This window comes from Myxocyprinus asiaticus, chromosome 25, assembly GCF_019703515.2.
Source record: "Myxocyprinus asiaticus isolate MX2 ecotype Aquarium Trade chromosome 25, UBuf_Myxa_2, whole genome shotgun sequence".
Classification (NCBI taxonomy): Eukaryota; Metazoa; Chordata; class Actinopteri; order Cypriniformes; family Catostomidae; genus Myxocyprinus; species Myxocyprinus asiaticus.
The window spans coordinates 46,475,702-46,503,269 of record NC_059368.1 but is presented as its reverse complement, the minus strand read 5'-3'; the positions used below and the strand labels follow the sequence as shown (position 1 = coordinate 46,503,269).

The window sequence follows — 27,568 nt, the reverse complement described above, 5'->3', positions numbered from 1 at the left end:
TGTACAGTCGGCCGGTTGTTATCACAAAATAAACCCAGACAGGGTGTGAAGGGGTCTTTGTATCATCCTGAAGGGGTTTATTTTGCGATAACAACTGGCTGACTGTACATTATCCCACTTTTTATACAGCTACTAAGCAAATTAATATATAAATGGACATAAAGATTGATATACGTTGCAATTGTGTAATTATGTGAGAAGTAATATATCGCTTCTATTAGTGTAGAATATAAGTCCACTTCTATTGGTGTTTATTTTGTAAAAATGACCGTCTGACTCATCAATATTCAGCCTATTACAAAACTTCTTGTCTAATAAATAAATAAATGGACATGAAACATTGATTTGAGTTGAGATTATTTTATTAGCTTATTTGTAAAGATCGCACAGTGATCCGAGAAGTAGAAAAGATTTATCAGACCGGATGAGCGGTCTAATACATCTTAATCCCCAGATGTGCGGTTGTTACTCAGAGATATCAGACCGCTAGGTGGCGCCACTGACTAATCAGAATCGAGTATTCCAGCATGTCATTTAATAATAGCATATATATAATATACTTAAGTATTAGCTACTTTTTAAAAGTTAGACTACTGTATTCTGAATTCTTCATGCTTCAGAGACTGTTACTGTATTAATTTTCCATGTTTTAGCCAGTTTAGGATATTGCAGTGCGTGTAGGGCTGTTTTTTCTTTTGTGTAACAGCGTATTCACGATGCAAATTATGCATTACGCAATAGTCTACAAACATTTTCGTCAGTATTTCATTGACCCTAATTAAGATCCAAAATCTTAGTTTGCTTTTATTTGATCCTATTATAACCTCTTTTAGCATTACAACAAGCTTAGTCAAATGATGCTAAGTGCTTTGCTTTTCCTGATTTCCACAGTAATAATCCAGTTATTTGTCTCTTTTTGTCTTGTTTCAGCACTCCAGCTCTCGGCTTGGTTACCAGAGCAACGTCCAAGGCTCCACCCAGTCGCAAAGCACAATGGGATACTCGTCTTCATCTCAGCACTCGCACCAATCCCACCGATACTGAGACTCAAATACACACATAAGTACTCAAGCAAAATAGTAACCACACGCATATCAACCAGGCAAGTCAACATTGTCATTCAAACGAAAATGCTTACCTGTGGATGATAGACTAATGTCTATTAAAGGGTCTGTCCTGTAATACCCCAACCCGCCTCCTATAATTATCAAACCGCAGTTTAACCCCTTACAAAGCCCTGCCTGGCTTCCCACAATTCTCTGAAAATGTCACGTCCAACCAAAGCACAACTCTACAAACTTTTCATTTTGATCAGCACTCTTCTGAAGCACTGAAGCCATAACCGTTGACCAAACATTTACCATCAACACTTCAGTTATCTCAACAGTACCTCAATACATTTAAATGCCAACCAGACCATATGATCGTCTAAAGGGTTAGCTTCTTCATCAAGTCCGGTTTTACCACCCTTAGACCAAATATTAGCCAAATCAATCCCAACATGATTTGCCAACAAATGCTGTTTGGGTGAATCTCACGAGACCTGTCAATAACATGTTTTATATTTCACCCCAAAATCAAAAGAAAGAAATGCAAAGTTATATTATGTTTAAAGGTGTTGTAAGCACTGTTAGTCAATCTGAAACTTTTACCAGAATTGTCCTCTGAATTAGACACGCCCCTTCTTTACAAAACCCCGCCCATCTAAGACACACTTTGTAATCAAAGGCCATTGTAATCAAAGTGGTCAAAATCAGCGGTGGCGAAATAGCGTTCTTGCACAATGAACTAAAAACTGACAACTGCTTATAAAGCTGACTATTGCATTTGACTTGAATGATCTCTTTCAGTTATTACACTCTCTCAGCAAACATGCAAAATGATTCAGGGTTCTCACGCCTCCTGGAAAACCTGGAATTTTGCAATGAAGTTTTCCAGTCATTGAAAAGTCATGGAAAATTATAAAAATACCTAAATGTCCTGGAAAATAATTATTTGTCCTGGAAAATATTTAGCATAATACCACTGTGATGACAATGTTGTAATGTTACATGTACAAAAACATGGTAATGATCAGGACTTGGGACACGTGTCAAATACAAAAAATTGGTAGCGTTTTGTCACAGCCTGCGGCTGCACATTGTGAAACAACATCAACGGATGACTGTCATGCATGAAGCCCAGTCATGTACTTTCTCTGCTTATCTGGAGGAATTACAGAAGTTTAAGTATTAATATAGTGCAAAAAATCGGAATTTTCATTCCTACAGTGCTGTTGTGTTAACTACACAAATATTTAAGTTGTAAACTTTATACAGTGACGACAGTCGGACCGCTGATATTTTTGAAAATGAATTCACGTCCCGAGGTTGTTGCATGGTCATGTGGCCTTTACACCTCGCGATATGAATTAACTTTTAATAATTCAGTGATTGTAGTCCGTTTATTCTGCAGTTACCACATGTAGTATTCAGAAAACACAGACGGTATCACGGAATCCAGTCATAAAAATGCCATTAGATATAAAACGCAGAATGTCAGGAAATATTGTTTGAATGCACAATTAATCAAATAAAAATCACAATATGTCCTAGTGTGATTATTAAAATATATACTGAAATATATCCCAGACATGTTTTCGTAAGATTCACCCATTCAAACCAAAGGTACACAGGAAGTGGCAGTAGGCTTATTAAAACAGTTCACAAATTCAGCCTCACTAATAGAATTCATGACACACCTGCTTCCTAATTACTGGTTGTGTCTCTAATTATTAACTTTACCACCCGTTAGTGTCTGTTCATCTCAAGCTCTTCTGAGATGCCCCTATATGAGGCTGTTTTCAACCCTGACAAACCTGAACCAGGTCAAACACAGACACTTGCAGGTTTTAAGCAATTGTACAGGAACCAAATCTTTTATCTTCGTCCTCCTCTCTCCATGTGCAGACAGTCCACCAGAGACTGGATTTGTGTAAAATAGATAGACCAATAATATTGTATATTATAAAGACTGATGAACAAAGAGCACTTATCGAGAGAGACAGCACTCAGCATGTGAGTGGAGAACTCCTCTCATCGCTAACATGCACCACAGCATTTCTACACACTTCTCCTTTTGTTGTGTAAATGAGTTGGTTTTTTCGGGTGTTATTTTTATTTTGTATTATTATTATTATTATTATTTGTTAGTTTTTTTGCACAAAACATATACAGTTGGGTCCAAAAGTCTCAGGCTAGTAGTGAAAATGCTTCTATTTTGCATTATTTTCTATTTAAATACTAAATGCTTTTTACAAATTATATTATCAGCATAACAATTTGAAAAGTAACATGAATTTCTGAATTTCTTACACTGAAAATCCTAATAAGTTGACTTTATTAACTGAGTTTGAGTAATGTCAACTCCAAAAATTGTGTAATTAAGTTCACTTAAATTGGTGTTCATATAGAAATAACTTTTTATGGTAACTAGATGCAAGAAGACTTTATTCAGATTTGCTATTTAAATATTGTTTCTACTTAATAATTTTTGTTGAATTGACTCAAATTCAGGTCATACAGAAACACATCTTAAATAATAAAGATTAAAATGGATTCTAGGTCAATCATTAAATAAACTTAATTCCCTATAGAAATGCATATATACCTGTACTTCAGTTGCACATGCACAAGGAGAACTGAGGTTGTTTTAACAGGCAGGGACTAAAAACGAAATGTTTTTCATTTCGGTTCTGAGCAGAAACTGTATTTTTTCGTTCCGGTTCAGAAGTTCCGCAGTCTCCAAAAGGTAACTGGTTAGAATAAAATAAAAGAACGGTTAATAACGTTCTTTTTAAAATGACAGTACTCTGTACTAAGGGGTGTGTGAAATACCAGTTGCAGTGTTGCCAGATCTCACAAGAGAAACAAGCAACCTGGTCTGGAAAAACAAGCCCAAAATAAGTGAAAATAAGCAATAAAATGTTTTTATTGTGTGGTTGATTTATCAGCATAGAACGCTTAACAAGCAGTTAATTAACAGTTAAGTATAATTTAATTACAGATCTGCTTCTCGGTCAAAACACGACATCAAATCTATATTAATGCATCATATCTAACAATAATTCAGTGAAGACTTGGAATCAACTGAGAAACGTACTTTTTACCTCTAATAATGTTTGTCTTGTATCTGGATTAATCGTGCATGTATATGTAGTAATTATATATAGTTGTTAAAAAGTTCTTCATTCACAGAATGCTTCATCCACAATGGGAAATTAGGCAAAGAAATGTTCAGTTTCCTTCAGGAACAAAGCACATGTTTCATGAGGTGATGTAGTTCCAAAGATTTACTGTGATAAACATTTTGGCCTTTTAGTTTTATGAAAAAATTACTGGAACTAAATTAACCAGTTATGACTGGTTCCCAGCATTTAAAAATAACGTTTGCACTCCAGAACAATTGAAAATCACTTTGTTCCCATTTTCAGTTACATTCTGCAAAAAAATTGTAGTTAGTTTTCAGTTTGTTTCATTCCTTGAACCGTTTTTAGTCCCTGTTAACAGGTCCAACTTGACCAAAAGGGACACAGATCACTCTAATGGTGACGTCACAGGAACAACTATTTGCAACAACACAACATAAATATTACTACGAAAGAGCTAAAACCTCAATAAATTCTTAATAACAACTATTTAAATCCCCCATAAGTTCCCTTTGACCAATGAAACATCATTAAATAATTCAAACGCAAGGGATTATGGGTAGGCCTATTCCCATAGCCTCAATTTTGTCCTCAATTGTTTTAGTTATTAACACATAAAATCTTACGTCTATAGATTTTTAAGCTAAATGAGTTCGAGGAACATAGATATTTCAGTTTTGAGCCCAAAACTTGACATGTCAAGTAGTGTTTAATTTAGACAACATGATATTTCCAGAAATGACAACATTAGGATTGACAGTATTTTGTATGTCCCCCTTTTGCTTTATTGATAGCATGCACTGGGTCTGACATGAACCTGATGAGCATGTTATATTCTTAAAAAGATCATCTTGTGTGCTTCAATTGATCAGACCTTTTGTACAAATGAGTTAACATGGTCAAAGTTACAACTTTGCTTACATTTGATTAGAACATAATTTGGAAAAGAGTTGGAAATTCTTTTTTTTATTTTATTATTATTCTTTTTCTTTTTTTTTTCATTTTACATCGTAGCTTTTCTTTGTGTTAAATTTGTCAAAAACCTGTTTCCAGGTTTAAATAATAATAATCCAATAAAAACAAAAAAAAAAAAGATTTTCAATGTGGTCTCAGACTTCTGGACCCCACTGAACACTCACAAATTCTTTTATATGAGCGACTGCTTTTGCAATAGTTACAACAACATTAAATCAAAATAACATCGATTGTCAAAGATCAAGGCAAAGGATTACTCTTTCCCTTTTGCAGAAGAACATGTTTTAGGATTTTTGTGAGGACTGAAAGCCCTAAATCTGATTGTGTGTGTGCGTTTTCGGATTTACATGCATGCCTGTGTGTTGCATTATCCGGGGCAGCTAGCAGAACAGCTTCTGTGACTGTTACCTCTTATCTCCTGTTTCTTTAGTGTTTTAAATGCTTGACTTTTATAAGGTGTTTATTCTTCATTATTGCTTTTAAAGAAGTACACTTATTTATAGACCTGCATAAGTGAGAGTTTTTCAGAGCACTGAATCGAAGGACAACTGACTCACTCCTCTCATCAGGCAAAGCTGGAAAACTTGTGCTTTCAAGCCATCCCTTAAACACTTTTTGATGTGTTAGAGAACTGCAAGTCATCTCTGTTTGCTCAGTGAAACAGCTCATCGACGTTCAGTTATAGTCCTGTCAAAACCAGGGGGGATATACCGTATGAGCTCTGAATGAACGGCACTCAGAAAATATACACAAGTTGCAAACAGCTCGTGTTTTATCCTTCACTGAAGGGCTTGTGTTTGAAAGACTTTGTATTTGACAGTGACCAGCATGGATTGCTTTTAAAGCACTGTCTGGGCAGTTGATTTCAACAAAACGGATCCCTGAACAAGTGTAGCTCACAGTGATGATCGAGCGCTGCCGTCATACTCCCGAGTCTCCCCTTTGTTCCACAATATTTGATCATATTTACGTGTTCCTTGTTTTCCTGCAATGTGATTTGGATTTCTTGTGAAACAAACCAACAGCCTTCCAAACACTGTTGGGTTATAATCGAAAAACAGCATTGTTTGGTGATTCCTTTAGCATGTGTTTGGTATCAGAAGTATAATCATGGCCATAATTGAGAATACTGTCATGGGTTTTCTTCACATATCAAAGCGAGATGATTAGATACTATACATATTATTGTTTACTTAATTTTTACGTTTCAAACCAGGGGGTGTGGGGCAAGTGCCCACCCGCTCTTGTCTGGAATAGTGATAGGAATAACAGTAGTTCCAAAAGATGTTTATTTCACTCAAATGTGAGAGAAAAAATGTCTTAGGCCTTTTTACACTCTACATGTAAGCAGGTTACAGCATTCACACTGTCCGCATAAACAGGGCTCCGGAGCGTAGCTGCAAGTGGAGTTTTGCCTATTTTGGCTGCTTGTAGCACGCTGAACTTATGCACTACAAACATTTTTATCGACACAATTATTTGTAATACAGGCTTTTATGAAGTAACATAAAATAATGGAGTGAACTACTCACACATTGTATGACAAAAGACACCTCTCGGGCAGTGACAGGTACACTATTGGGTACTACAGTGAATCTGACTGAATCCAGATGATTTAAAGGAATATTCCGGGTTCAATACAAGTTAAGATCAATCGACAGCATTTGTGGCATAATGCTGATTAACACAAAAATTAATTTCAAATCGTCCCTCCTTTTCTTTAAAAAAAAAAAAAGGTTACAGTTAGGCACTTACACTGGAAGTGAATGGGGTCCATTTTTGGAGGGATCACTGGCGATATTACGATCGGTATTGTTTGCATTAACTGTATGTTATTAACATTATTTAATCGTGACAAACTATACACCATAAAAAAGGTCTAATACTTCAGCTTTGATATTTAGCCAATGTTTCACAATAGATATATTACTGCCTGAGTAATTTCTTAATTTATATCAACATATCAAATTATCAAAGCAAGAGTTATGAAAATGAAACCGTTATAAAGAGGTACATAACTATTCAGTGATGTAATCTCCATACGAGTTGTCCTTAACAGGGTTCAGAGAACATCCAATAGAACATTTAGTCCAACAGTGTGCACATTTATGGAAATGTATGATTTTTTATGATATATTCTCATATTAATTCATGAAGAATTATTATTTGTCAATTTTCCACTAAATTAAGCAATATGATCCGCTGACACGCTGTAATAATTTCATATGGTGATTTCCAAACCTCCACGAAGGTAGAAGAGACACAAGTTCATTTCTCTGTCCAAATATGATCAAGATAAAGAAGATATGACATCATGCATACCTCAGTGCCCACATGACAGGGACTCCCCCATCGCATCCCATAGTAGGATAAATGATGTATTAAGCATAAAACGAATCAGTTGACTGCTGAGACTTATTGTAAATAAATAGACAATTACAAAAATATATGGTTTGTCTATTATTTCCATGCAGTCTCTGGTATTTGCATATGATTATTGACAGTTCTGTAGCTGTAATTGCAGAAGAGCTGTTCACCTGCTATCATCTTCAACTGCCAATAATCTGCTTTCTGCCTCATTATATGATTGGAATCCACATGAGATCATTAAAACACACTGCTATAACAACTCCATTATGATTGGAAGTAAAATATATGCACAAGATAATGTTTATTTTATAATGTTTACTATTCTGTATTTAGGCGCTAATGCTAACGGCAAATGCTATTTGAGGCCAGAATCACAAGACATGGTCTTGGAAAATGATTCATATAACTAAGAGTTTTAAAGTTATCATTCTCAACTTTGAAATAGAACATTATCAGACTTGTGACTTAGCTTCATTGTGTTTCTATGCATCAAGAAGGTCAGTGTCATATATTATTTCATATAAATATGTTATGGAAAAATTTGCTGATCACTTTACAATAAATTTGAGCTTTTCTAACAATTTTTCTTAAATCCCATCTAGAAAACATAAAAGTTGACTTAAACATACAGACAGACATACTTATCCCACCCTGGAATCTCAAAAAAAAAAAAAAAAAATCTGAAACCCACCTGAATGAACAACTCCTGGATATCAAAGAGATGTTTCCATCACACACACTTATATATACAGACGGATCGAAGTCTGGAGATTATTTGTAGGCTGCATTTGAGATCAATCACCAAAAAAGCGAAATAAGGATCTCCAATCAGAGTTACATTTTTACAGCAGAGGCCAATCCTATTATTCAAGCTCTGGATCACACCAAGACCACACAACAGAGAAATTTCTTCATATAACAGATTCAAAATCATGTCTTCAAGTGCTCGCATCACTCAAAAATGACCACCCAGCTCTTGTAAAGATGCTAGCCAAATTGTCAGCTCTGGAGGCTCAGAATTTAAATATTTACTTTTGTTGGGTGCCTGGCCATTGTGGAATCCGAGGAAATGAACAAGCAGACTCGGCTGCTAAAGAAGCACTTTCTACAGATCTTTAAAAATGCTGCATACCACCCTCAGATCTGAAACCCACCATAATCTCTTACATCATCAACAAATGGCAAACAGAATGGAATCAATGCATTGCAAACAAATTGCATGAAATCAACCCTGTAGTGGGCAAAAGACGTATTTTTAATTTCAGTAATCAATGGGATCAGATCATTTACACCCGTTGCCGAATAGGACATTCTAGACACATATGTTTTTATTATCAGATGAAGATCCACCATTATGCACCGCATGTCAGAATCCACTATCCATGAAACATATTTTATTGGATTGTGCCAGTTTTATTCCTTTTAGGAATTTATTTTAATCAGCAAACACTTTTGAAGGGATTTTTTAACTGAGTCAGTTTTAGATTTCTTATCAAAAATAAATGTTAAAAACCTTTTATAGGTGGGTGGGATTTTTATTCATTCTGACTTTTTAACAACAAACATTCAAGTGTCTCTTTTTAAAAGAGATGATAATTATGCCTGTAATACAATGTGGGGATGGACTGCAGACATTGTATTTTGAGTATGTCCTTTTTAGGCTTGTGCTCAAAACAAGGGGGCGCTCGTTAACAAGTTAAAGGCAGATGTGTGAAGCTTATAATTTGATAAAAGCACTTACATAAATTATTCTGGTTTTTTTTAAACGTTTGTGACGTAATTTAGAACAAAATCTGGCCAAAACGAAGGTGTTTTTGAGTTCGTTTCAGTGGTTTGTAACAGCTCGCCAGTGCAAACTTTAATGTAAACTTCTTACCAGTTGCTAAACACCTTCTTACTGCCATTGGTCCACGTCATCAGTATAACCTGGAGATCCACCTACTTTGAGTCCGACGGCTAATTCCCATTCAATTAGTTAAGATCAGTTAACATGAATACACCGGCGTGCAGAGTTATTAGTGAACTGGTGCAAACTTACCTACATCTGTACGATCGTTCGCGTAGAGACATTTTCCAAGAACATGTCATGTGATTTAACTGTTGTTTAATTACTCCACAAAAGGAATCAAATCTACTCAAATACTTTTAAATGCCCATTCACTCGTTCACACATGTGCCAGAAGATATGCCTCTAATCATCATTCTTTTGTCTGTGTTCTACCCATTAACACTCTTTTATACACCCATCTCTGCAGTAGTAGCAGTGTTATTGTAAATAACAATAACAGAGTGTAATCGGTACATATTATGGCCATGTATCGCGTGTAAGCACATTAGCGCCATGAATTCAGAATGTAAACATTACAAATTACACATTATCTACAGCATATAAATTACTTTAAATCATCATCGAGTGATTAAAACAGACTTTTTTACTGAACTCATGTTAATTCTAGAATGAGTCATTGATAACACATTTTAATGTTATATTAGTTGATGTTTTACATGTAGTCTTGAGCGTCCTCATATTTAAATGCTCCTCTCAACAGCTCTAAACAAAGAATCACTTCGCCATGAGTGTGCTGCCTTTACTGTATCACATACACTACCGGTCAAAAGTTTTGAAACACTTACTCATTCTTTATTTTTTTCACATTTTAGAATAATAGTAAAGTCATCAAAACTATGGAATAACATAAATGGAACTATGGGAATTATGTTGTGACTAAACAAAATCCAAAATAAATCAAAACTGTGTTATATTTGAGCATCTTCAAAGTAGTCACCCTTTGTCTAGAATTTTCAGACATGTACTCTTGACATTTTCTCAAGCAACTTCTTGAGGTATCACCCTGGGATGCTTTTTAAACAGTATTGAAGGAGTTCCCATCTATGTTGGGCACTTATTGGCTGCTTTTCTTTATTATTTGGTCCAAGTCATCAATTTCAAAAACGTTTTTTTTTTTTTTTTTTAATTAAATTTTTGTTTTATAATGAAATAAATTAATATGGTGGCACAATTATATTTTTGTCTACAAAACTATTTTCAAACATTTAAGCATACGCCTTCAGATCAAAAGATTTTTAAGATCATGAGAAACATTTCAGGCAAGTGACCCCAAACTTTTGAACGGTAGTGTGTTTTTGCTTTTTTTTTTTAAAGGAGGAAAGAGTCTAAATTAATTTTTGTGGTAATCAACATTATGCCACAAATGCAGTCGATTGAGTTTAACTTGAATTGAACCCGGAATATTACTTTAAACATTTTATAGTTGCAGTTGGTGATTTGGGTTCGGTTTCATGTCGTTTAATTAGCATTTGAATGTATAGTGTATATGGGCCCTCTTATTTACATTCAATCAAATGCAATAGATTGATGTTAATGAATGTGAATTCAATTTCAATTCAATTTGTAATAATTAGCTTACTTCCGATAACCATTTGATAATGTATGGCCATTATTGAAAACCCAGAAATCTCTTTATTTTTACCGTATAGAGAAATATACAGAAACATGCAGTTGCAGTTATGCTACAGCTCCACATGCGCGCTGCTTATGTGTGTGGTGTGAAACTGGCCTTGCAATGCAGTAGAGGTGCGTGGGACAGAAAATGTCATACACACTTCCTATGCAAAATATCTAGCAGAAAAGCTTTCACTTGTGTAAGATTTTAAATGGGAGCTCAAAGATCCGAATTTTCTCAAAGTTTTTTCTCAATTTTAAATTTTTACTTTTACAAACTGTAATTCTAATATGGATTTATTGAATAAGGTATAGACAGTTTTGTATAGTCTATTGTATTCTTATTTTGAAATTATAATTAATGACTGTAAAATAGTACACACATACAGTATATTGTGTATATATACATGTTAACTTAGTACAATCCAATTTATTGCTCTTCAACAATGTTTGTATCTCTGAATATATGTAGAAACATATTTGGCTTTAATTTAGCCTCTAACAATATAGCTGTATGACAAATTAGTATTGTCACTTAATCTATTGCCCTCTAAATCTTTTGGCATAGTTATCCATTTGTCTAAATCATTTCAGTCATTCTTTCCTGCTGTAAAACACTGCACTGTACATATATATGTTGATGTAGCTGTACATTAGTATTAGAAGCAGTACAATGCGCTGAGCTCCATGATCCACAATGCAACAGTGTGGCAGGATTGAGTGTCAGATATTTTTCAGCTTCTAGTGATTCGTAGAGCTTGTAGGCCACATTCAGAGTCTGATTTCCATTTAAATGCTAATGCAGTAACAGGCAAAAATCACAAATAAAGAATTGGCTCCCTTTCAATCCATGAGTGTGAATTTGAATTGAATTAGCCACACCCCACAGTGTGTTGAATTGAAGTTTGAATTGGAATGCCAGGAAGAGAAATTGACTGAATTCAACCCAGTGATACAACAGTGGAATTACATTAGTTCCCAACCTGAAGAAATCATATTAGTCTGTCTATAGTTATATTGGTTAGAGGCTTGCCTGAGACATTTCTTTCTTTCTGACACATTCAGTCAAGTCACTTTTTGAGCAGCCTGGTAGTTCAGTGCAGCCTGTTGAGTGTGCTCTACATCCCTCTACAATCACTTTACACTACAAGCATTATGCTGTTTGTCTTTCTCGCTCTCTGTTTCTGTCAGTTATCTTTCCACATTTGATCGTGTGAAACATCTCTGATCATGGACAATGTGTGCATATTTATTTTTTATTTTTTAATCATCATGCTTGTATTTACAATACAATTGTTTTGTATTTTGATTCATGATTGGCATACATTGATTTGAAGGGTTTGAAGGAAGTGCCAGTATATTATTGTCCTATTAATGTTTCTTCCTGTTACAATGACAATGCTCTTTGTGAAAGTTTTTAAAAATGGTTTTAAATGTACAGAATTTTGAAACAATTGCCATGTTATGATTTGTTGCGCTGTTATTGCTGAATTAATTAGTGGTAAATGACAAGTGTTTGCTATGAATATTTTTGTCGATGTTTTTATTGTTTAGGCTTGTTTAGACACTAAACTTAATGCTTTTATAACACAGTAATAAGCAAGATTATACTCTTATATAAACATATGCATTTAAAGAATAGCAACCTCAAAGTTTGCCCCTGATGAAACATTGTATGTTTTGGTCTTTTTCATTTCAAACCTTAATATTTTTAAATGATAATATTTATCACTTTGGCATGCTTTTTCAGTGCAAGTCTTGTTTTTTATGGATTTCACAGCTTGCTCCCTTTGTAGGGTTTGATTAGAGTAAGGGTGTAGCCAGGAAATTACTTTTGGGTGGGCCTCAATAAAAATAGATAGGCCAAGTTTTCACCCAAATGTTTTTTTTTTTACCAAATTTTCCTTAACAAAAGAAAAGTGGCACCTTCAAACAGATCTTTCACACTTTCAGAAATTAATATTTATGCATTTTTAAACTGTTTTATAAATACATATTTGAAGTCAAAAAATCATTTCTAATATTCTGGGTGGGTCTGAGTCTAATTTGGGCCCACCCTTGGCTACGCCACTGGATCAGAGTAGTCAGTGAAGTACCTGTAATATCTTCCATTATAGAATTATCCCCCTGAAATATTTAGACGCAGCAGCACTTTATTTGCCGTTAAATAACACAGTGGTTACAGTACACTTACATTAAATGGCATACTTGTTCTGTAAAGAGGTGAGACAGAGACAGGCTGCATGTATTATGCCACAAGGCCTGTCGAATAAACAATATCTGATCACGTGTAATTTTAGCCAACATGATACTGGACAGACAACATTGATGGTGCTCATGAAATGTCACTGCTCTTTACTGTAAATTAGAAAATTTTCTGTCTAGTGAATGACCCGCACCCTTACATAACTAGACTTATTATCACATCATATGTCCATCTTAGAAATGTACTTCAAATTGTTAATTCTAGAAGTATGACAGAATAGGTAAACAAAAGCTAACTCCGGATTCTCTCTTGAAATGATCTATCTGTCCGTCTGTCTTTTCTTTCCATCTAACCCTTTCCACCAGTTTAAGGTGCATTACTGCATTATGTCCATGTAGTCATCTGCCACTGATATTACAAATTGTGACAGTAGAGTTGCAATGTATATATTCTTTTGAGTATTGTGTACATAACAGAGTAGTGGCATTTTCAGATTTGGGAGTTTGTCATCACAACATTAATTCTTTGTGATTGTGTGTGTGTGTGTGTGTGTGTGTGTGTATGTAAAAACAAATGCAGCGAACAATACATTCTTACCCTCTGGTTGCTTCAAGCTATGTTATCTTTTTTCAGTGTACAAATGACTGTTAAATGAGGGAAAATATGTATATTTATTTTATATTCTATATTGTAATAAAATCCCCTTTTGCTTCATGTAAGTGTGTTTCTTCAATGAACTTTATGATGTGTTGCCAATATATATCTTTTGTGCTGTGTATATAACATTTTCACAGACATGTCATTATAGAATATCATGCAGAGTTTTTGAATTTGGAATATGGAATGCCATTTAAGTTATAAATCATCATTTGCTGAACAGTATTTAGGACAGAAACAGTGGACATATAAAGCAGCACATTTCTTTTTATTACTACAATTTGCATGACAACTAGGGACGCACTGATGCCACTTTTCCTCTTCCGATCCATTACCAGTGTTGTCGCTGTTTTAGAATATACTTCACAGTGTAATACTAATTGGGAGTACTCTTATATGTACAGAAACACAAACCTCTAACTACACATTATTTCAATATAAATGTTTAGCTTATTAAGAAACACTTTATTGTTAACTAATATACTGGGTAATGTAGCAGCAAAATTAACAGTAATTCCAGTCTTCAAGTCTTCAGTAGAAAAGAAGCCAGTTTTCTCTGCAAAATATTTTCAACTTGTATCTAGACTTTAAAGGATTCCGATCTTCTTTTTGTTCAATTTAGTTGTAAGATATCAGTCCACTTTTCATTCACACAGTTATTTTTTGGAAACCATTCAACTTAAATATTGTTAAAAATTGTAAACAAATAATAATGATAATAATAACAAATTTGTATTATTGTTATTATTATTATTGACTTTTAGAATTTTTAATCCAACAGTAATATTTCTCAGTTGTGCACCTTTTAAATCCCTCGGGCTTTTATTTTGACAGTCGGAACTCTCCAGGAAGTCCTGTAAGTGTCTGTATTTGGGCTAGTTCATAGTAGTTTAATTCACTTCTTATTGAAAATCTGGTAAAATGCTCCTCCGGTGCCGTTCTAAATGCATATTATAAGTGAACCAAACTATTGAGCATCTACATCTGAGATGTTGTTTGTGTGTAGCACTCAAATATTGTGCACCGCTCTGAGAGCTGAAAATAGCCGCGAGCGCATCACCAGTCTGCGAGTGCTATGTAGAGTATGTGTGACAAGCCAGCAAAACATTTTTACAACATTTTAGCTCATGTCAATTTCTGAATAGCCTCCTACTACCATAAAGTCATGAAAAAGAAAGGCCTTTGAACTTTTTCCACCATTAATGCCCAGGCAAAAATATACTGTTCATTAAATACCAATTGCAGGGCATGTTGTTGGGAGACACATCCTCACTATCATTTAAAACATGTAACAATCTGGTCTGATAAATATGTGACGACATACCCCAAATTGACTTTCAAGAAAGAAAAAAAATCCTTTGTCCTGAAAGCACACCTGTATTCATTATACTGTTGACCCTTCCTTTAATGTCAGTGTAGTTTGATGTTGTTGTTTATCCAAGAGCTCTAACAAAAATGTGATGTATATACTTTGGATGGTAGGATTAACAAATAAATAAATAATTTCAGAAGTTTAATACAAGGTGATTAAAACATCATGGTTACTGGTGTAACCTCCGTTCCCTGATGGAGGGAATGAGATGTTGGTGTCGATGTAGTGACACTAGGGGTCACTCTTGGGAGCCCAAGACACCTCTGGTCTTTGATAAAAGGCCAATGAAAATTGGCGAGTGGTATTTGCATGCCACTCCCCCAGACATACGGGTATAAAAGGAGCTGGTATGCAACCACTTATTCAGGTTTTACGCTGAGGAGCCGATATAAGGTCCGGCCATTTCAGCGGGTAGTTCAGCGTTGTGGCAGGAGGGACCAACGTCTCGTTCCCTCCATCAGGGAACGGAGGTTACACCAGTAACCATGATGTTCCCTATCTGTCACTCACTCGACATTGGTGTCGATGTAGTGACACTAGGGGTCCCTATACAAAATGCCACAAGGCTGAACTGTGTTACGTGAACTGGCGGTGTGTGGTGGGCAGACTTGCTGTGTGCCTCATAGCCAGCACACCAGGTCAACACGTAACCTCCCCCAACACAGTTATGAGTGTCGAATGGCCCTTTTTGGGGACAAGTCGACTACCCAAAATAGAGACAGGCTTAACCCAGTCGTGGCCTCTTTTCCCCTTCTCTTTGTCCACTTCCTAAAAAAGAAGGGGGATTATCCGACTGGGCCGCCAGGTTTAGTCGGGGGGTGTCCCTCCCAAGGGGAGGACACTGCGGAGACCACACCTCGCCCCAAGAGAGGGGGGGATATTTAAGTGGAAGAATACGTCACATGGTCTTTCCAACCATGTGGAGAGCCTTCAAGGTAGATCCTCCCCAATGGGGGAGGAGTTGCTACAAACATGGAGACTGGGGCAGAGGAGCTCTGCCCAAGGAAGACGCAGTTTGCCAGCAGGGAAACGAATTAGCGGAAGATATAGATCGCATGGGGTTAGCCTTACAGGGAACCGCCACATGCGGAGCACCTACCCCAGAACCGGGCTCTTAGTTAGCGCATGTACTGGGCCGGCAGCGAGTCTCTCCGAAAACTCGACTGCCACAGGTCTCGGAGGAAGTCAACCAGGGAACAAATTTTGTGAACACTACTGGGAATTAATGGTGCACGTCTTCAGCTCAAAAGGAGGTGGTAGGCGCTATGTGCAAGCAATACACCCAGCCGGCTATCCCGGGCTTATCCGCTTGCATTGCGTGCCACTACCTTGGACGAAACCGGTTCCACCCGGAGGTTGTAGAACCTTGCAAAGGTGTTGGGTGTTGCCCAGCCTGCTGCTCTGCAAATGTCTGTTAGAGAGGCACCTCTGGCCAAGGCCCAAGAAGCCGCTACACCACGGGTAGAATGGGCTCGTAGCCCTACCGGGGGCGGCATGTTTTGGGCGAGATATGCCATAGTTATGGCATCAACGAGCCAGTGGGCGATCCTCTGCTTGGAGACAGCGCTTCCTTTCCGCTGTGCACCAAAGCAGACAAAGAGCTGCTCAGAGATTCTAAAGCTGTGCGTGCAATCCAAATAGATGTGTAAAGTGCGCACCGGACACAGCGACGACAGGGCTGGGTCTGCCTCCTCCTGGGGCAGCACTTGCAGGTTCACCACCTAATCCCTAAAGGGGTGGTGGGAACCTTGGGCACATAGCCCAGTCAGGGTCTCAGGATCACGTGAGAGTAACCTGGACTGAACTCCAGGCACATTTCGCTGACAGAGAACGCTTGCAGGTCACCTACCCTCTTGATGGAAGTGAGCGCAGTCAGGAGGGCAGTCTTCAAGGAGAGTGCCTTAAGCTCGGCTGACTGCAAAGGCTCAGAGGGGGTTCTCCGTAGACCTTGAAGAACTACAGAGGTCCGATGAGGGAACGAGGCGTGGCCTGGAGGGATTCAGCCTCCTGGTGCCTCTTAGGAACCTGATGATCAGGTCGTGCTTCCCTAAGGACTTACCGTCGACTGCGTTGTGGTGTGCTGCTATGGCGGCAACGTACACCTTCAAGGTGGAAGGGGACAGCCTCCCTTCCAACCTCTCTTGCAGGAAGGAAAGCATTGATCCGACTGCGCATCTCTGGGGGTCTTCCCGACGGGAAGAACACCACTTAGCGAACAGACGCCACTTAAAGGCATTCAGGCGCCTCGTAGAGGGAGCCCTAGCCTGAGTGATCGTGTCTACCATCGCAGGTGGGAGACAGCTTAGGTCTTCCGTGTCCCATCCAGGGGCCAGACATGGAGATTCCAGAGGTCTGGGCGTGGGTGCCGGATGGTGCCCCTTCCCTGAGAAAGAAGGTCCTTCCTCAGGGGAATTTGCCAGGGGGGAGCTGTCGCAAGGAGCATGAGGTCTGAGCACCACGTCTGGGCGGGCCAGTAGGGTGCTACCAGGACGACCTGCTCCTCGTCCTCCCTGACCTTGCACAGGGTCTGTGGGGCGGGCTGCGGCAGAGCCGGTGCAGTCACCGCAGGGGGACGCCCTTGGCGATGAGTAGACGGGGTGCGGGATCTTGAGCCGCGCCGGGGCAGGATATGCCGGCTAGCATCCATCTACTGCTCTACCATCGAGAACTGCTGGGCAAAGTCCTCGACGGTATCGCCGAATAGGCCCGCCTGGGAAATGGGGGCAGCAAGGAATCGTGTCTTGTCGGCCTCACCCATCTCGACCAGGTTGAGCCAAAGGTGGCACTCCTGGACCACTAGTGTGGCCATCGTCCGCCCGAGAGACTGCACCGTGACCTCCGTCGCTCGGAGAGTGAGGTCGGTCACCGAGCACAGTTCCTGCATCAATCCCGGGGCGGAACTACCCTCGTGCAGTTCCTTTAGCGCCTTGGCAGACTTGCAGGAGAGCCATGGCGTGCAGGGCGGAGGCGGCTTATCCAGCGGCACCGTAGGCCTTGGCCGTCAGAGACGACGTAAACCTACAGGCCTTGGACGGGGGCTTTCGGCACCCGCGCCAGGTGGCGGCGCTCTGCGGGCATAGGTGCACCGCGAGTGCCTTTATCCACCGGGGGATTGCCGAATAGCCCTTGGCCGCCCCACCATCGAGGGTAGTGAGGGCGGGGAAGCTGAAAAGATCAGGACCGGGCAGTAAAAAGTGCCTCCCGTGACCTTGTCAGCTCTTCATGCACTTCCGGGAAGAAAGGAACGGGGGCGGGGCGTGGCTTTGAGTACATTTGACAACAGCACGTGAAGTACTACTAGATTGGGCGTGGTAAGTAGAATCTCACAAGGAGATTTGCGGATGTCATAAAAATGTTGTAACAACATTACTGCAACGTTGTGGAAAAAACGTATTTATAACGTGAAAAAACCTGCCATTTGTCATATTAAGTACGTCAGATATAAACGTTATCATGACCTTTTCACAATGTAAAAAAAGTTTTTTACAACGTAATTGTGTTTGCTGGGAACACAGCACGCCATTCACTAATGTGCTGGCGCTGCACATGCAGACAATATTTAGCTACTTTTTTTTTTTTAATCCCTTTTTCTCCCCAATTTGGAATCCCCAATTCCCAATGTGCTCTAAGTCCTCATGGTGGCGTAGTGACTCACCTCAATCTGGGTGGTGGAGGACGAATCTCAGTTGCCTCCGTGTCTAAGACCATCAATCCGCGCATCTGATCACGTGGCTTGTTGAGCGTGTTACCACGGAGACATAGCGCATGTGGAGGCTGCATGCTATTCTCCACGGCATCCACGCACAACTCACCACGCGCCCCACTGAAAGCGACAACCACATTATAGCAACCACGAGGAGGTTACCTCATGTGATACCCTCCCTAGCAACCGGGCCAATTTGGTTGCTTAGGAGACCTGGCTGGAGTCGCTCAGCACACCCTGAATTCAAACTCGCGACTCCAGGTGTGGTAGTCAGCGTCTTTACTCGCTGAGATACCCAGACCCCCATTTAGCTACTTATTTAATGGCCTTTTGCGATTCACAGAGCTATCATGTGTCTTCAAGTGGCTTTGAGTAAAATGCACGAGTCATATGGACTAATTTAATGGTGTTTTTATGGTTCTTCTATGTCATTTTTGGAGCTTGACAGTAACAAACATGACTAACACACAGTATCGGATTTGGGTCGGAAAGATATCCGATCGTTCCGACTGATCGAACCTCAGTATTGGAGCCAGTACTGATCCAGGTATCGGATTGGTGTATCCCTAATTACAGCAAGGTGAGTCAGATTTTTGACTGTGCATTGATTGATTGATTGGTTATTTGGTTGATTGAACGATTGCACATATTTTTTATATATAAAAATATACTTTATTACATTGGTGAAGTAGTTAAATATCTTTATCCAAAAATTTGCATTGCTTTTTTTTTTTTTTTCAAACTACAGAAGCAGGATCAAGGCAACAGTGACGAATACAATGAGTATCTGACTGAAGGATGGAATAACAGGTTTGCTTTGCTTATTTCTAATACCTGGAAATATTCACCTCTCTCATCTGTGTGAAAATAACTCATTGATCTTGCAAAAATTTATTTTATAGTTCAGTAAGTTCAGTAGGGCAATTTTTTGGATGAGCTGAATGTGCTGGTATCTGGATGCAACATCCACCTGGATAAGCCTCAAACTAATCTAAATGTTTTGCATTTTTTAAGCGTATTTCAAAAAATTAGACTTAAGAAAATACGAGTCGTTGTGCTTTTTCATCCACTACATCATGCGCATTATCTTTAGGAAGCCCGACTGGTCGTGATGGAGCAGCTGAATGACCTCTTTGCTCTTTATTTGCAGGATTGGAGCAATTGCCTCATTTTATTAAATGCTGCCAGGAGACGCCACAGAATAAGTGTAATATCTGATATAATGGGGCTGAAATGGATGCCCACACCAGAGGTTGCACTAGAAAAAATCTTTATCCATCACTCTGACGGACTGAGTTGAAAAGTGGCTTGAAAAGGAAATAACCATATGGTCGGAAGCCACTGATCTTTTCTTGAAGATTCGCACACGTTTCAATTCACAAATAAAATATGTTGTATGACTTTGACTTTGTTTGCCAGAAGTATGTCTGTTCGTAATGAGAAGCAATGGGTGCTGGCTGTGGTAGATTATCACTTGCGTTCATTCAGTTCACTGAAACGATTCGTAGAAACGATCGTTAGCTGGGTTTAAAAGCCCTCGCATTTATAGCAAGCTGTTGAACACTACCTGTGCTGGACAGCAGGTGTGACTGTTGTACAGGCCCGGATTAAGAACACAGGGCCCTGGGGCTACAGCATGCTTTCCCATGTCTGTCATTTTTTTTTCATGCTCAAAGCAGCCACGCCCCGCTCCAGTGCCATTCTTCCCGAAAGAGCATGAGGAGCTGACAAAGTCGTGGGAGGCACCTTTTACTGCTTGCCCGATTCTGCAGTTCCCCTGCTCTCACTACCCTTGATGGCGGGCAGCCAGGGGCTATACGGCGATTCCCCCAGTGGATAAGGCGCTCACGGTGCACCTATGCCCGCAGAGCGCCGCCACCTGGCGCAGACGCCCTAAGCTCCCGTCCAAGCCCTGTAGGCTCACGTCTTCCCTGATGGCTAAAGCCTACAGTGCTGCTGGACAAGCCACCTCTGCCCTGCTCGACATGGCTCTCCTGCAGGTCCACCAAGCCAAGGCGCTGAAAGAACTGCACGAGGGTAGTTCAGCCCCAGATTTCATGCAGGAACTGCACTTGGTGACCAACCTCGCTCTCGAAGGTCATGACGCGGTCTCTCGGGTGGACGATGGCCACACTAGTGGTCCAGGAGCGCCACCTTTGGCTCAACCTGGTCGAGATGGGCGAGGCCGACAAGACACAGTTCCTTGCTGCCCCCATTTCCCAGGCGGGCCTATTCGGCGACATTGTCGAGGACTTTGCCCAGCAGTTCTTGGTGGTGAAGCAGCAGACGGAGGCAATCCAGCACATCCTGCCCCGGCGCAGCTCAAGATCCCGCACCCCATCTGCTCATCGCCAAGGGCATCCCCCTGCGGTTACTACACCGGCTCTGCCGCAGCCCGCCCCTTTGGCCCGGCCCCAGCGTGGAGCCCACCGCAGGAAGCAGATGCCACCTGTCTCACAGCTGGTGCCTAAGAACCCACGGAGGTATTCAAAGCGCCCCTGAGACGGGCGACCCAGGGACGAGGGAACCCACTCACGTGGAGCTGGTAAAAAGACCACTCCATCCCCTGGTGGAGGGCCAGGTGGAAAATCTTTTGTTGCCTTTTTGTTTGATTTCGCTGCATGCCCAAGTGGCTGCGGTACCCAACAGTTCAGCAAAAGAGCGGCTTCCTTCCTCCCTGGGTCACATTCCCGGTGTGTATGGTTGTCACCATGACTACCATCCACGGGTTTTTTCTTGCAGGATTGGCGCTCCAGCGGTGGCCTTTCCACCCCTGAGTGCCCAGCTGTGGCACACAGCCGCCCCCGATGTGGCAGTCTCCACGGGTTACGAGGACAGGCCTCTTCCTCCCCCATCCCAGGGTGTTCAGGTGGTGGTCACAAGGAGCCAAGTAAGTGCTTCAATGTCCCAGCACGGCCACGACGTGGTGTGGCACCTCACGCTCCGCCACGAGGCCCACCTGCCGGTACGTCCGACGACGTTGTCCCCTTGGTCCCCCTCAAGCGGAAATTGGATGCGTGGCTCGCGCTTTCCAATCCGTTGCGATGGCTGATCCGGACCGTCCGACACGGCTACGCGATTCAGTTCGCCAGGCACCCACCCAGGTTCAGCGGTATTCACTTCACCTTGGTCAAGAGCGAAAACGCTGCCACCCTGCGCGCGGAGATCGCTACCCTCCTACGGAAGGACGCGATAGAACCTGTCCCTCCAGCCGAGATGAAGAAAGGGTTTTACAGCCCCTACTTCATCGTACCGGAAAAAGGCGGTGGGTTACGGCCAATCTTGGACCTGCGAGGACTGAACTGGGCTTTGCACAGACTCCCGTTCAAGATGCTGACGCAAAAACGCATTCTGGCGAGCATCCGGCATCAAGATTGGTTCGCGGCGGTAGACCTGAAGGATGCGTACTTCCACGTCTCGATCCTTCCTCGACACAGACCCTTCCTGTGGTTTGCATTCGAGGGTCAGGCGTATCAGTACAAAGTCCTCCCTTTCGGCCTGTCCCTGTCTCCTTGCGTCTTTACGAAGATCGCAGAGGCTGCCCTTGCCCCGTTAAGGGAGGTGGGCATTCGCATTCTCAACTATCTCGATGACTGGCTAATCCTAGCTCACTCTCGAGACATGTTGTGCGCACACAGGGACCTGGTGCTCTCACACCTCAGCCGACTAGGGCTTCGGGTCAACTGGGAAAAGAGCAAGCTCCTCCCGGTTCAGAGCATCTCTTTTCTCAGTTTGGAGTTGGACTCAGTCTCCTTGACGGCGTGCCTTACGAACGAGCGCGCCCAGTCAGTGCTGGCCTGTTTGAAGGCGTTCAAACAGAAAACAGCGGTTCCACTGAAACTTTTTAAGAGGCTCCTGGGGCATATGGCATCCTCGGCGGTGGCCACCCCGCTCGGGTTGATGCATATGAGGCCGCTTCAGCACTTGCTCCAGACTCGAGTCCCAAGATGGGCATGGCACCACGGGACACATTGCGTGGCCATTACGCTGGTCTGTCACCGTCTTTTCAGCCCTTGGACCGACCTCTCATTTCTACGTGCAGGTGTTCCTTTAGAACTGGTCTACAGGCGCGTTGTGGTCATGACAGATGCCTCCAAAATGGGCTGGGGTGCTGTTTGCAATGGGCACGCAGCCGCCGGCCTCTGGACGGGTCCGCGACTGCATTGGCACATCAACTACCTCGAGTTGTTGGCAATTCTGCTCGCCCTGCGGAGGTTTCGGCCGTTGATCCAGGGCAAGCACATGTTAGTTCGGACAGACAGCAAGGCAACAGTAGCATATGTCAACCGCCAAGGCGGTCTGCGCTCTCGTTGTATGTCACAACTCGCCCGCCATCTCCTCCTCTGGAGTCAGCAGCACTTCAAGTCGCTGCGAGCCACTCACATCCCGGGCAACCTCAACACTACAGTGGATGCTCTGTCATGGCAGGTTACCCACAGGGGAGAGTGGAGACTCCACCCTCAGGTGGTCCAGCTGATTTGGAGTCGATTCGTATGGCACAGTTGGACCTGTTCGCCTCCCAAGAATCCTCCCACTGCCTGCTCTGGTATGCCCTCACCGAGGCTCCCCTTGGCATAGACGCGCTGGCACACAGCTGGCCCCCTGGCCTACGCAAATATGCGTTTCCCCTAGTGAGCCCGCTTGCACAGACCCTGTGCAAGGTCAGGGAGGGCGATGAGCAGGTCGTCCTGGTAGCACCCTACTGGCCCACCCAGACATGGTTCTCGGACCTCACGCTCCTCGTGACAGCTCCCCCCTGGCAAATTCCCCTGAGGAAGGACCTTCTTTCTCAGGGACGGGGCACCCTCTGGCACCCGCGCCCAGACCTCTGGAATCTCCATGTCTGGCCCCTGGACGGGACGCGGAAGACCTAAGCGGTCTACCACCCACGATGGTAGACATGATCACTCAGGCTAGGTCCCCCTCTACGAGGCGCCTGTATGCCTTTAAGTGGCGTCTGTTCACTAAGTGGTGTTCTTCCCGATGCAAAGACCCCCAGAGATGTGCAGTCGGATCAGTGCTTTCCTTCCTGCAGGAGAGGTTGGAAGGGAGGCTGTCCCCTTCCACCTTGAAGGTGTACATTGCCGCCATAGCAGCACACCACAATGCAGTCAATGGTAAGTCCTTAGGGAAGCACGACCTGATAATCAGGTTCCTAAGAGGTGCCAGGAGGCTGAATCCCTCCAGACCATGCCTCGTTCCCTCATGGGACCTCTCTGTAGTTCTTCAGGGTCTACAGAGGCCCCCCTTTGAGCCTTTGCAGTCAGCTGAGCTTAAGGCACTCTCCTTGAAGACTGCCCTCCTGACTGCGCTCACTTCCATCAAGAGGGTAGGTGACCTGCAAGCGTTCTCTGTCAGCGAAACGTGCCTGGAGTTCGGTCCGGGTTACACTCACGTGATCCTGAGACCCCGACTGGGCTATGTGCCCAAGGTTCCCACCACCCCTTTTAGGGACCAGGTGGTGAACCTGCAAGCGCTGCCCCAGGAGGAGGCAGACCCAGCCCTGTCATTGCTGTGTCCGGTGCGTGCTTTACGCATCTATTTGGATCGCACACAGAGCTTTAGGATCTCTGAGCAGCTCTTTTTCTGCTTTGGTGCACAGCGGAAAGGAAGCGCTGTCTCCAAGCAGAGGATCGCCCACTGGCTCATTGACGCCATAACTATGGCCAGAGGTGCCTCTCTAACAGACATCTGCAGAGCAGTGGGCTGGGCAACACCCAACACCTTTGCAAGGTTCTACAACCTCCGGGTGGAACCGGTTTCATCCCAGGTAGTGGCACGCAACACAAGTGGATAAGCCCGGGATAACTGGCCGGGTGTATCACTTGCACATAGCGCCTTCAACCTCCTTTGAGCTGAAGATGTGCGCCATTAATTCAAAGTAGTGTTCACAAATTTTTTTCCATGGTTGAATTCCTCTGAGCCCTGTGGCAGTCGAGTTTTCGGAGAGACTCACTGCCGGCCCAGTACACGTGCTAACTAAGAGTCCTGTTCTGGGGTAGGTGCTCCGCATGTGGTGGTTCCCTGTAAGGCTAACCCCTTTCTTAACTTGTGTGATTGTGTCATAATTGTGTTTGTTCAAAATGCAATAAATGCAGAATATTGAAGGTGTTGGTGTCATTACACATTTTAATGGATCTCAACATTTATTTGGGGAGGGGTGTTGTCCTCTGGGAGCTAATCCCTTATCTCTTCCAACCCGAGAAACGCCTCTGCACAGGACACGTTTTGAGCTTGCATAGGCACTCTCTGAGCGAGAGCAGGTAGATTATTGAATATAAGAGCAGCGTATAAAACGCATTTAACAGTATTATAACGGCATAAAGCTATGTTCTGTAAAGATGAACCATGTTCTAGTAAGCTATTCATTTTCATTTATCTTCACAATACACTTGTATTCTATTTATATATCTTTTGATTTTACTTAGTGAATTTATCATCTTTGAAATGTAAATGCCTGCATATGGATAGTTAGTAAATGAGACCCCATGTGTGTTTTTATAGTGTGGATCATGGGGGAGGGATCTGGATTACAGCAGGATTACAAAAATGTAGGTATGCACACACACACACACACAAACACACACAGCCTAAACCAAAACCCTAATAATAACCCCCATTATTATTATTATTATTATTATATTATTATTTTTTAAATAAAACAAAATATTGTTCATTTATGAATCATTTTTACATCCCCAAATGTCCCTAAAAGGGAGGTTTTGTAACATTTAACTAACTTCTAACCAATATTTTCTCCTCTAATGTCTCTTCTTGTGTTCAGATGCCTGTGATCTCTCACTGGTTCCAAACACAGCACACACCTGTCTTGTTCTGTCTGAGGATAACAGGAAGGCTACACGTGTGAAAGACCAGCAGTCGTATCTTGATCGTCCAGAAAGATTTGGTGTGTGGTATCAGGTTCTGTGTAGAGAGAGTCTGACTTGACGCTGTTACTGGGAGGCTGAATGGAGCGAGAATGTGGCTGAAATATCAGTGGAATGTAAAGGACTCGGCAGGAAAGGAGGAAGTAATGAGTGTAGGTTTGGACTCAATAACAAGTCTTGGAGTCTGGACTACTCACATAGTGGTTTCACTGCCTGGCACAAAAATGAGAGGACAGACCTGTATGACCCCACACCCCTGTCTAAGAGAGTAGGAGTGTATGTGGACTGTCCGGCTGGCATTCTTTCCTTCTACAGTGACTCTGACACACACACACACAATATTAGAATGCCATGTCAGGGTAAGCACATATATATGCATCTAAATACTGTATATAGTAAGTATATAAATAATTAGGGATGTCAAGATTACTTGATTTAATTGATTAAATCGATGATAAAAATCCTCAATGACAAGAGTCAGTGCAACAAACAAAAAAGTGTCAGCTGTATGGAAGCACTTCAGTTTAGATTTGGAAAACAGTGTAGTTGTCTGTCCGAAAAAATGACCTGAAATACCATAACAGCATTTCAGCAATGCAACAGCACTTGAAAAGATGGCATCTATGTTTTACAGACCCACAGGTCACAGTATGGTAAGTTCACTAGGAAGACTGCATGCGATACTGCGGTGCTGCCTCCCACATGCGGCAGACAGAGAAGTTTAGCACTTTGTTGCAGCGTGGGACATGCTGAAATCAGCACTCAACACACTGAAATACACTACCTATTTATCAACATGACTGCAATTTCAATTATGTTCATAAATAGGTTAAAAATAGTCTTAAAAAAAGAAAAAATCTTTAATGAAACAACATAAAATAATGAAGTGAAAAAGTTGTCTGTGTTCCACATGCAGTGACAGACTCACAAACACTTTCAATTAAGTAAATCTGACAGAATCTAGATGATTTAAGAAGGTTTAATTATTCTTAATTACCATTTGAATCTAAATGCAGTCCCCTACCAGTCCGCCTACTTATGTATATTACATTTCTTGACATTTACATGTGTATAGGGATTTCCCCATACCATTTATTTGGAGAATGAGTTCGAGTACCAATACTTCCTTTTTGGTACTCGCTGAGTCTTATGGATTACTTTTATGCTGAGTTTATGTGCTTTTTTGAGCTTCAAAATTTTGGCATCCATTCACTTCCATTGTATGGACCTACAGAGCTGAAATATTCTTCTAAAAATCTTCATTTGTGTTCTTCTGAAGAAAGAAAGTCATACACATCTGGGATGTCAGGAGAGTAAATCATGAGAGAATTTTCATTTTTTGGGTCAACTTCTTTTAAGTGAGTCCCTCTCAGCCTTTTCAAATCAAATCAAATCACTTTATTGTCACACAACCATATACACAAGTGCAATAGTGTGTGAAATTCTTGGGTGCAGTTCCGAGCAACATAGTAGTCGTGACAGTGATGAGACATAAACATCAATTTACAATAAACGTCAGATTTACAACACAATTTAAAATCTAATATACACATATTTACACACAACACAATATACAAATAATAATATACAATGTACAGTATACAATACACACAATATAGAATACACATTATACAATAAAAAAGTATATATAGTATATATAGAATGTACAGTAGGTTGTATTGTACTGCATTGACATTCAGGCTGTCGGTTGATAGTCAGTTGTCAGTGTGTTGTTAAGAGAAAATATAA

The 27,568-nt window shown here is 41.5% G+C and overlaps 1 protein-coding gene and 1 long non-coding RNA gene across 2 annotated transcripts in view; both read left to right on the top strand.

Moving 5' to 3' along the window:
* cdk19 (cyclin-dependent kinase 19) overlaps window positions 1-13,914 on the top strand; it is a 116,221-nt gene extending 102,307 nt beyond the window's left edge. The window contains exon 13 of the mRNA XM_051655342.1: window positions 931-13,914. Coding sequence (XP_051511302.1) covers window positions 931-1,044 — 114 coding nt within the window. The 3' untranslated portion in view covers window positions 1,045-13,914. The remainder of the gene's footprint in view (window positions 1-930) is intronic.
* A 4,463-nt stretch (window positions 13,915-18,377) lies between these two features.
* LOC127416165 (uncharacterized) lies at window positions 18,378-26,335 on the top strand. The gene is made up of 4 exons (XR_007893069.1): window positions 18,378-19,512; window positions 19,681-19,742; window positions 25,437-25,483; window positions 25,717-26,335. It is a non-coding gene; the product is annotated as an uncharacterized LOC127416165 (long non-coding RNA).
* Window positions 26,336-27,568: the final 1,233 nt, after the last annotated feature.